The 12,574-nt window shown below is 36.5% G+C and overlaps 1 protein-coding gene across 1 annotated transcript in view; it reads right to left on the minus strand.

The window, feature by feature from the left end:
- The window catches only part of LOC138709337 (uncharacterized), a 439,964-nt gene that overhangs the window by 192,542 nt on the left and 234,848 nt on the right, over window positions 1-12,574 (minus strand). The window contains exon 26 of the mRNA XM_069840036.1: window positions 790-1,008. Coding sequence (XP_069696137.1) covers window positions 790-1,008 — 219 coding nt within the window. The remainder of the gene's footprint in view (window positions 1-789; window positions 1,009-12,574) is intronic.

Consider the following 12,574-nt stretch of genomic DNA (forward strand, 5'->3'; position numbering starts at 1 on the left):
GAAAATTATGAAACTCGCTTGCGCTCGTTTCATAAACATCCTCGCGTCTTAATTACTACCATTATAGGCTCATTGCATAATCTACTATTATTTAACAAAACTTACTCTAAATGATGAGTTCTATGGCTCCTGCCAATTAATGTACTACCTTATCTTGCGCCCTGTATTTAAATGTGAACATTCACAATTAACGAGAAGCTTATTGGAGCTCGGGAACGGGAACGTGAAGAATACCGAACTTTGCAGTACTCGTTTTCGATGACAGCTTACGAGATTAATTCTATTGCTATCAAAAAACTATTTGGTCGTCGTATATTTTGTAGCAAGGAGGCCGTGTCATACTTTGCATCCACTTTCATCCATTGCTTGTAACTAACACATTCAGTAGCATCACTTTCAATAGAGCCTATGTGCTACGTGTGGGTCTATATGTGACCAGACTACCACCTGAATTGAATTGTTAAGTATGCTGTGCCATAAATTTTGAAGGTGGTTAACCTGTGTTCATGTTGGCTGGCTTGAACTCATGAGAGAACATCATTGGTCATTTATACACAAATGATATCAGCTGTGTTTAATCGAGCCTGTACAATTTTGTTCATTTTATTCTCAGTATCGTATGAATTTCATTACCAAAAAAAAAATAAATAAAGGGTTGGACTGTTAATTGTTTACCACTCGAGAGTTGAAACGTGATTCATAGACTGTGATTCTCAAAAAGAAAAGACAAAATTAACGATTAGTGGGCTATACATGTTTTATGCCGTAACATTCAAGTCTAATGCTTACTTTTAAGGGCCCACATCTCCAGATGCTGCGCAGCGTCCAGAACAGTTCGACTCTGGTCGCGACAAAGCGAATTGGTCACGCGGGCCGAGGCGGGCACGTGCACCGGCAGCTGCGACACCACGCGCCTGAGCAAGCGGGATGTCGCCGCTGTTGCGAAGTCTTCACTCTGGAGAAACGCGCTGTCTGCACGAAATCTCTTCTCAGCTTCGGAGCCATTGTCTGAAAGAACACAGCACAACAATGTTGTTGCTTCAGGGAACACATGGTACAAAAATGATTCCTAACCGTTTTTGTGTGTAACCGTAACCAACAGGTCTAATATTTACTACAAATTAACTAATACTACAGTAAAACCTCGTTAATACGGACCCGATAATCCGGACAGGCAAGAAAAACTATTAATTTGGAAAAATTAAAGAACCTTGTTTTAGGACTTACTTTTGTAAATTAGAACTATGGAATTACAATAATTACAGGTCCGTCGGGCACATCATAATTATGGATATCACATATGTATCCTACTGCATTGTATGTATTGCTTTACATTTTACTGTACTATATAATATATAGTGTATTTAGACTAGAGACAGGCAAAATGTCTATCAGGCTTGCCCATGACTTTACGTCCGTGAGTGGGCTTACGCTTCGTGTCGTTCGCCCGCCTGCAACCTTCCCTCACAAGCAGGCAGGCAGTGTGGTTGCATGTGACTCCCAAACAGTCCTAAGAGTGACCCGAAAGGACTGTTGGGTTCCGCCGACCTGCACCAGACTGAGCTGTTTTCAGATGCATGATAAATATGAATCAAGTCATTCAAACCTGACAAGAAGCCTACAGATATAGACAAACTACTGAAAACTTAATTTGTTGTCATCTGAAATAATAGAGGCAAAAGGCAAAGGAAATTATTTCTCGTCAGCATAATATCCATTAAACGCCAACAGTTATTATAAATTACTTGCACTTTCCTTTTCATCGTAGTAATATAAATTTAATGCAAACCATTCAAACTTTCAGCATCATAAATAAAAAGAAATCTGTCCCTCAGAAGTTAAATAGCAAATCAATATTCTGAAGAACGAAAAACGTTTATACATTTTACAGGTATTCATGAGGCTTTTAATTGTTGATAAAGAAAAAGTTAAAATGAAATATTTTTCTATAATAGTTGTTGATATTCATAATAATTGTTACCAATATCTTTTCAACATATTTCCTTCCCTTCCCTTCCCTTCCCTTCCCTTCCCTTCCCTTCCCTTCCCTTCCCTTCCCTTCCCTTCCCTTCCCTTCCCTTCCCTTCCCTTCCCTTCCCTTCCCTTCCTCCCCCCCCCCCTTCTCAACTAGTCACAAGTTACGAAATGTTACTATTTTGTTCAGTCAGATACACTTTGCAGGAATGTCTAATGTATAATATTGTCTTATTATTTTATGAATTCTGTAGCGCAATAAATCGTAAAACTGTGTTTCTTTAATCAAGAATTATCTGCCGTGTTGAACCATAAGATAAACGAACTTAGATTTCAAACTAGTACTGTTTCATCTTAACCAGCGCAGACTGGATTCCGTGAATGCAAGTCACTTTACCTTATAATACGAGCAAACAGGCAGGCTTTGTTGGGTCCCGCCTGGACTGAACCTATAAAACCTGGGCTTACTGGGTTCAGTCTTAGAAGTTAACTTTCTTTGTAGAGTCACCGGAACCCAAGCCTCACGGCAAGCAGGTACTGGCGTGAGTCTTTTCTGACTTGCCGGTCCCTAATTTAGACCTATTCCCTTTAAATGCACCATAATAAACGTGTTCTGTTTATATGAACGGAGTTTTAATGCACTTTCTACTGTTCTTTTAGGTTATTTCAGTTAATCCAGACTTTCGCTAAACCGGTCAAATTATCTCCCCAATTAGTCCGGATTGACGAGGTTTTACTTAATTTCCTTTTCTTGAACGTTGCATAAAATTGTCATTAAAATATATTGCATGTTCAATAATTTTTCTAAACAGAATAATAATATGAAACAATACTAAAGAAGCCTATACAAAAAATCAAAATCGATCTTTATATAAATAAGTCCTATAGTTGTGAGTTTATTAAACATATTACTGGCTTCTAATGTGTGACATGCTGAGTTCAAGGATCGCAACTTAAATTAATTAAATAGTTTTAAACATTCAGTGATAATGCAAAATAAATTTCACACAGGATGTTTCAGACCACCCGTAACAGTCATGTATTTCGGAAACTAGTGCATTAAAATTTTCGAAACAAAAATATTTGTTACTAAACCACATGTGAACTTTCACTTGAGCTTGATTTCATCAATCAGCCTTAACAGGAAGTAGGGTCAGTGGCGTATCAATTTAAAATATCAAATTGGAGTCGGGTTCAAATAGGATGCCAATTGATAGAGCTCTTAGAAAAACAACTTTAATAGGAAACGTTTTTATTAATTCCTACTCTTTGAGTGAGAAAACGTACGAAAAGACAATGGGTGATTCAGACCACCCGTAAGTCATTTATTTCGGAAACTAGTGCATTTAAAATTTTCGAGAGAAAAATATTTGTAACTAAAGTCTTAACAGGAAGTACGGTTAGTGGCGCATTAATTTAAAATATCAAATGGGAGTCGGGTTCAAATAGGATACCATTTGATAGAGCTCTTAAACAAAACAACTTTCATAGGAAACGTTTTATGAATTCCTACTATTTCTTGATATGTAGGACCAAGGACCCGGGATCGATCCCCGGCGCCCCAGCGAATTTTTCTCCTCTAATAACCATTGTTACCGTAACAGATAGGACCAAAAATCAATGTTTACGTATATTTAATTAATTTTAACACAACAAGAAATTCGAAAATTCTAAAGATATCATGTTATGATATACTGCTATTACAGTTTAAAACCATAATAAAACTTGTTTTTATAAAATTTAACCAAACCTTTTTTCGAAATATTAAATTTGGCAGAATTTTGTCACATCTTCTACTCGTGAATAGGGAAGACGATTATGAGGGTAAAAAGTACTTATTATTTTAAACTTCTGAAAACTAAGGAGACAGAATGGTCATATCAACGAAGAAAACTAAAATTAGCTACGTTTACTATTTACACAGGACTGTTAAAGGGTTGGAGGGAAAATTAACCATCCTAGACCATCATATGACCAGGACCGGTATTGCTGATGTCCTCAAGCGTCGTGGATGGGAGGTATACGAGGAGATCCACTGCGTTTCATCCTTAGATTCGAACAGAAGAGCAGATATTGTAGGCATCCACAGGACTCAATCTAAGGGAATAGTTCTTCATCCTACAATCCGGTTTGAGAGGGATGTCCTGCAGGCACAACACGTTGATGAGAAGAAGAAATCCATTTATGAGTCCTGCATCCCATACCTAAGTGAGAAATATAACATTTCCACTAGTCAGTGGAGTGTTTCTGGTCTTTTGTTTGGTGTACGTGGCACAATTCCTAAATTCACATGCAATATTTTAAAAGCACTCCGTCTCAGATTTTTTCAAATTCAAATAAATTTTATTGAATATTCTTAAGGACTTAATCCAAATATTACATTACCATTTATATTTTGGCCATTGATGATTCTATTGGGTTTTCATTTCTCTGGATTTTTTACTAAACAATTCCTGTATTTAATCTTTTTGTCTTTCTAAATTATTCTGTAGTGCTTTTATTCTGGATCTTTATTGTCACCCTCATTGAGGGCAGATTATTTTGTTAAATAATTACTCATTATCTCCGGAATTAATGAACGTATCACATAATCAATTTTTTACAGGATAAATATACAAGATTTTTAAGCAAACTAAAGCAGATTTATCAAAATACACAAGTTGTAAAAAATTGTTTTTTTTTTTCAAAATAATATTTATTTTATTTTTGGTATTTTTGTGCAATTGCTCCATTTTATCAGGAACTAAAATGACAGAAGGATGAAATTTTAAACGCATGTTGTAGACAACTATACGATAATTAAATGCATATACTGTACACACTAACACGTTAGGCTATATCCAATAGTTTAATTAGAAAGAATATTTTACATATTGAATATAACAAAATGAAATCAACATTACTTTAAAAAATCAAAACTTTTCTTAAAACTTTTATTTCTTCAAAAATTTGTGTCAGTTTCTTTAGAAACCTTCTATCTTTATCTTGTAAAAATTTCAGAATAATGTTTTCAGCAGTTCCTAAGATAATGGGTCATTAAATAAACAAATTTAACATGGCGATATAGAGTAGTTAATCTCCCCGTAGCCAAACTTTCAAATTACTGTTGAAGACAATTTCAACTTTGTTACAAATAAACCATTTGCACCATCTTCAACCATGTGACAGATTTAACTCCTTTCTCCGGAGGTAAAAAAATTATAACTTGCTAAAATGTAGTCTGTTATTTCGCACATGAGACCACAATGTGAAACAGCTTTCCGGGACGAAGATTGCATGCATTACATAAGGCTGGTTCGCAATAAACCGGGAACGGAAACCAGAACGAGAACGAAAATATGTTAAAATAAATGTATCTAAATGTGGGCATTCACAATAGTGAAGCATTGTGAATGCCCACATTTAGATACATTTATTTAGCAATATTTTCGTTCTCGTTCTCATTTCCGTTCCCGGTTTATTGTGAACCAGCCTTTACATTGTTATAGAGCAGCGGTGACCAAAACTCGAACGGCAGTGATTACACGCGAGAGACAGTCTATGAAGTAAGGAGACGGGGGAGAGATACTTGGCATGAAAACTACAACCAGTGGTTGTTCGTGCACTAACATTGAGTTCTTCATCAACTCCGTGAATAAAAATCGCAAGCTTTGCTGTAACAGTAATGTCACTACTGTCATCAAGAGGCAATAAATAATATATACAAATTTGCTTGTTTTTTTTCCTCCCCCACTCATGAACACAATCAGAAATCTCCTGAATTCTCTTTTGGATATATAGTCGAGAAATGCGCAGTTTTTTCAAAATTAATTAGCAACTTTCATTGGATAAAATATTTTAGCCACCTTGATCATTACTCTTATAAAAAAAATCTCTCTTTCGTTGGAAGGCTTAAGAGAACGAGCTATTTTGTTCGCCACTAGATAGCTGGCTTCTTTACATTTATTTACGTTATCTTTCTCTTCATGACGATGATTTAAGGCTGGTTTCAGTTCTTGGAGTTTAACAGATCGTTTCATTACTACACTATTATTATTATTATTATTATTATTATTATTATTATTATTATTATTATTATTATTATTGCTGCTGCTACTTATATGCTATCAACATTGTTATTATTATTATTTTTTTATTAAATCAATAATAGTAAATAAGTGATAATGGTTATCAAAATATTTAAAGAAATAAAATTGAGATAAAACGTAGTAATTATTTTATCCTTCAAGGGAAAATGTAGGCCTATATATTCAGGCACGTATTTAAGAATTATGGTACCACTTGCTGATAAATAATAATAATAATACCTGTTATGTCTGTGAATTTAGCGTAATGCCCTGTAATATCGCTTCTACATACTACTACTAATTGAACCGTTGAGCAATGCAACATATTACATTTTCTCCGAAAGAACAGCGAATAAATTGCTCTTCCCATTCTGTACGAAACTTTCTGTTCCTGCTCGTAGAGACAGAGGGTTTGTAGAGCGACATGGTACCGACACTTCTTACCATCAGTACGTGAGCGAGACAGAAAGCAATGTTCAGGAAACTCCCCTTACCAGTATGAATGTCTTTGATTACAGAATGTAATCCCGATACCCAGTTTGGTCACCGCTTTATGAGAAATGCTGTAGACACTGTGCATATAATAAAAAACATTACGAGAATACAACAGATACTACGATAGTGCTCGATGGTGAAAGGGCACTGCACATTTAACGTACACTGGTCACTGTGGCTCAGGGTATCCGGCAAGCTGAAGTCTGCACTGTGATCCGGCGGCACTGAGGTGCAGGCCGCAGCTGTGAAGAGCGCCAAACAACACAACAGCCAGGTCGTCGTCGGCATCCCGTCACGCGGAGCACCCGCTTCTTTATATAAACGTGCGCGTCGCGCGACCTACTGTACTGTCTTCCTCCGACGAGTTTAGCGCTGGGACCTGAGGTATTCTTGCCATCGGTGCGTGGAGGGGGGGTTGCAGGTAGATTCTCGTGTTGCTACAGCCAAGCCGAGCCGAGCAGAGTGGGAAGTATTAATTGTCCAAAAATATGCAGCATGGATAAATATAAAATAGGATGCGAAACTGCGGTCAGCACCTCTGGCGGCAGAGGGCTGAAATAAGATGATCAGCGCCCAACGTCGTAGGTGGTGAACATTAGAACTACGTGTTGGGTACATTACCCACAGTTCTCTATTTATCTTTTCGAGATATCGCTCGAAGAGGGAATATGGCAGAGAGAAACTTGCTAATAAATGAACATAAAGTGATACCACAGTCTACTATATACAGTCACGAAGCTTGAGTTTTGAGGGTGCTAGAAACAATAGACTGTGACGGTACTATTTTGCATTGCCTGTAATGAGGCGATATTAGCGATCCTAATGGTGAGCAACTACCTAATGTTTGCATATTTACTACGTATTGAGCTTCGCGACTGTATATACTAGACTGTGGTGATACTACGTGTGTATAAGCAGTATATGTTGAACAGTGATGTTTATGGACGTTGTAAAAATAGTGTTGTTGAATGTATTGTAAAGTAATAGTAATATAATAAATTGAACTATCTAAGTAGTTCTTGCAGACTTTTCCATTCCGCTGTACAATAAATACCCAAAGAATACAATCCCAATTATCTAATCTTTTGCTTTATTTTTTGTCCCTGTCTGGTTATATTTGAATTGGGTAGTGTAAAATAGATCGTCTCTTTTATCTTTCTGTTTGCTCCGGTAAGACTTTTCAGTAGAAGATGCTGTGAGGAATAAAAATGTAAATGTTTTATTTTAAATTGGGTTAGTTTTTAATATCGATGAGGTTGGGAGGGAATACTTTCTGCACAGTTTAACATTTTCGTCACCAGATGCGCTGCTAAATGTATGCAGTAATTAGTTATCCTTTTCGCTACTTGGTGCGCTGCTAGATGTAATAACGCCTCTCCTCCAAACAGGTGGCAGCAAGATCAATTTCTACAACAGCGCCTCTAGTATGTGTTACGGGAAACTCAGTAAGTTTCGCATCGTATTATATATTCATCCATGTATGTAGTCTTCAGTTTGTAGTATGACTGGGTGCACGTGTTAGGTATTCTATATACGAGTGAAATGGTGAATAAGAAAGGTAGAACAATTCACAGCGAAGCGGGCAATACTCGTATAATCGCGAGTGCAATTATTTTATTTATTTACTTGTTTAACGACGCTGTATCAACTACGAGGTTATTTAGCGTCGATGGGATTAGTGATGATATTTGGCGAAATGAGGCCGAGGATTCGCCATAGATTACCTACCTGAAATTTGCCTTACGGTTGGGGAAAACCTCAGAAAAAACCCAACTAGGTAATCAGCCCAAGCGGGAATCGAACCCGCGCCCGAGCGCAACTCTGGATCGGCAGGGAAACGCCTTAACCGACCGAGCTACGTCGGTGGCCGAGTGTAATTAAGATGTGTGACCAGGAAAAGAGGCTGAACACTGTGAATAGTCCCCTGCTCCGTGCAACAGAACGAGCTGCCGTTTATACAGGCGTATCTGTGGCAAAGAAAACAATTGAAAATTAAGAACGCATCAGGCTCTCAATCACCAATAAAATCACCAGGAAAACGCCGTCCGAGAACAAAAGAAAGAAACGTGGAAAGTGATTATTTTGACTTTTGTGTCATTCGTAGAACTGTGGAAGAGTTCTATACTGTTAATAAGATAGTGCCCACATGCAGAAAATTATTACCTGTACTTAGGGAAAAAATTAACTTTCCGTAGGGGATTGAGGCACTCAGAAGGATTTTGCACAAAATTGGTTTTAAGTGGAGGAAGTTCAACGCCAAGCGTAAAATATTAGTAGAGAGATCGGACATCATATTTTGGCGCGCTAGATATTTAAGTACAATAGTAGATTTCCGGCGCGAAGGGAGATCTATTTTCTATTTAGATGAAAGCTGAGTGGACAGAAACCTCACTTTTTCATAAATGTTGGCAGAGCCCTGAAGTAACCGGCATATGTGCAGGTGCAAATGCTGCTAACCGTTTGATTATAATTCATGTGTGATCACGGTCTGGCTTCTTAAATAATGCCTCTCTGGTGTATAAAGCAGGTTCCACTGCTGGGGATTATTATGACCAGATGAACAGTGGAAATTTTGAAAAAATGGATTCACGAAAATTTACTTACGTCGCTCGGGCATAATTCTGTCATCATCTTCGATAATGCGCCATATCATAATGTTCAAGTGGATAAACCTCCAACAAAAAATACCGTAAAGTCAGATATGGTGTCATGGTTGCAGCGACAGTGTGTTGTGTGCAACATAAGTATGCGGAAAGACCAATTGTATGAGCTGGTTGTAATAAATAAGCTGAGGGACAAGATTTTCAAAGTCCACTTTACAAATTTAATTCAATTCTACTAATCACTAAATTTTATAGTATGATTCTTCTTTCCATTTATATTATTGTAGTTGTAGTATGATTTTTCCTTTTATTTATTTTATTGTATTTGTATTTCTGGTGGTGTGATGGTCTTAACTTCACCACAATAAATAAATAAGATTAAGGACATAAGGCATTCTCTTCCATCCTACCAGATAGTGCATATTAATATAAAAAAGAAATAGAAACACTGATGAAAATAATACAAATTAAACTAAAGCGCTATAGACGGTCAACAGGGTCAAAAGAACACTATAGAGCTCTCATCTAGTAAATACAACAAAAAAGAAAGAAAAACAGAGACAGCAATGATGAGAGTGTTAAATAATAATAATAATAATAATAATAATAATAATAATAATAATAATAATAATAATAAATACATTACATATTAATGTTATGATTGTACCTATGCAGTGTAAAATATTACTATGGCAACTAAAATTTACCATTGAGGAAAGCCTGCATGGTATAAACAAAAAATAAGATACAATAAAAATGTTAGGAAAAAGTTTTTGATGTCACTGTATTATCACGATTATCTCTGATTACGATTATACCACAGTCTAGTATATACAGTCACGAAGCTTGAGTTGTTGAGGGTACTAGGAACAATAGACTGTGCCGGTACTACAGTATTTCGCATTGTCTGTGATCAGGCGATAGTAGCGATCCTAGTGGTTAGTAACTATCTATGGATGCATATTTACTGTGTATTGAGTTTCGTGACTGTATATACTAGACTGTGATTATACCGAAAATGTGAGTACTCACTAAGTCACGCTTGGTCCTTTCTGGTAAACACCTGAATTACCATAGAGGAAAGAGTTTCGTCTATGTCCACACTCTCGATGCTTTTTTTTAGTAGTTTATTTTATGACGCTTTATCAACGTCTTAGATTATTTAGCGTCTGAATGAGATGAAGGTGATAATGCCGGTGAAATGAGTCCGGGGTTCAGCACCGATAGTTACCCAGCATTTTCTCATATTGGGTTAAGGAAAAACCCTGGAAAAAACCTCAACCAGGTAACTTGTCCCAAATGGCAATCGAACCCGGGCCACCTGGTTTCGCGGCCAGACGCGCTAACCGTTACTCCATAGGTGTGAACCTCTCGATGTTTGTTTCTCTCCTGGACAACATTAAAATTTCGTACTAGGCCGTGCTTCAGCACTATTATCACACTCTAGTTAGTATATACAGTCACGAAGCTTGAGTTATGAGGGTGCTAGGAACAACAGACTGTGCCGGTACTATTTCGCATTGTCTGTAATGAGACGATATTAGCGATCCTAGTGGTTAGCCACTATCTATGGATGCGTATTTACTACGTATTGAACTTCGTGACTGTATATATAGACTGTGCTATTATCTAGAAGTTTTGGAAACAGGATAAAGCTCCTCATTGCGACGACGATTAGTGATTATAGTCTGTCATAGTATTACGTAACATCCACTGATCCTTAGTTTTAAATATAATCAGAGACCATAAATTATTGCATATAGTTAGTGTTTGAAAAGTCACTAAAATCACTAGAATTTAGATCTGTCTAAAATACACCTTTTTTTTTTGTCACCAGCCTTACATACAAGAACACCAGATCTAGTTACATAATCACTAAATTGGTAACACTGAATTGCTTGTATTGAAAGAGTGGACACTCTTCCAGTTTTAGAATCACTTCATGAAACATTTCGATGTAATTTTCAGACTTAATCCGGCCAAAATAGTAGGGTTCAATGAGTCCACTAACAAAAATATATATCCACCCATTTTAATTCTGTCTGCATATCCAAATGTGAATTATCAGAATTCCATTAGACAGTAACTTAAAAGTTGCTTCGTTAGTCCACAGAATGGGTTTGTAAAAATTGGCATCGCCTTTATGTCGTGTTATGTATCACTCGCAGAATTCTGTACGCCTATCAGGATTATCTTTATTTAGGCCTTGAAATAAAATAGGACTACATGGCCTCAACTTCAAATTTGTCTGATTCCTTTGTAAGCTCCTCCTACGTATATCATACTCAGGATACGCTTTTTATGTTAGTTTTTTAGATTATTGTACAAAACATTGCGCTACAATCAAAATATTTTCAATAACAGATATAGGTCTACCTGAAAGAGGAAGATCCGCTACCGACCGAGACTTTTCAAACAATTTATTCAAATTATGAATATCTTGTCGAGATTAGAGGTACGTACAGTGTTTGGAAAAGTTCCAAAAATAAGTCAACATCACTGTAATTGGCATTATGTTTCAACCAATTCTGAAGTATAAAAACACGATCTTCTTTAGATAACTTTCCATCCATTGTACACTTGTTCACTAATCCAACTATGTTGCTTCTAATAACTACTACTCAGTTACAACATAACCTCAAATAGCTACTGCTCTAGTCAAGTAACAACTATGATAAATAAATCAATTGAGAGGTGAAATAACTGCCAGTGTCAACAGCCTCGATAGGCCACCGCGCAGCTATTTGGTGTAATAAGAAAGTAAAATTAAGAAGATACCTACAGGACAAATGAATAAGTGTCATGAAGTTCAGTACATCTATCACGTCTTGCGCTATACAGTCGAAGTAATTCAATAACAACAAAAACATCTCTACTAATTTCCAAATTATAAACATGTATTTTTTTAAGTTCCTGCCCTAAATACGTATCCAATTGACAGAGTCAGTCAACTTCATAGGTTACGGCTGTATAAACACCGATAATTGAATTGTGACACATCCACTTTCAAATAATCTCCCCTCAACTATAATGTCTTTCTGCTTGTGTTACAATAATTTCTGAAAGGAGTCTTGAAAAAACGTTGACCAGAAACGATGGAAATTGCAATTGTACAGTTGGCGAATGGCATGTACATCATCTAGATTATAATTACTTTCTACGAAATATCCGTGTCATTTAAACGACACGCTGTTGTCCATACATTCTTCGTTACACACTTGTTGGTTATTTGTCCTACTTTTAAAGAGTTTATAGATTTGCATGCTTTTAAATGCTGATACAATGATCTTAAACACTACTACTCTAACGAACTTGTATGCTAACTTTGTTTGCACAATTGCACATGTATTCTACAAAGTGTAAAGTGTATAAGTTATCTACTGATGATTGTTCATGTCATAAGAAAGAAAAAATGTCCTCACAATTTTTCTAATT

This window comes from Periplaneta americana, chromosome 11 (genome assembly GCF_040183065.1).
Source record: "Periplaneta americana isolate PAMFEO1 chromosome 11, P.americana_PAMFEO1_priV1, whole genome shotgun sequence".
Taxonomy (NCBI): domain Eukaryota; kingdom Metazoa; phylum Arthropoda; class Insecta; order Blattodea; family Blattidae; genus Periplaneta; species Periplaneta americana.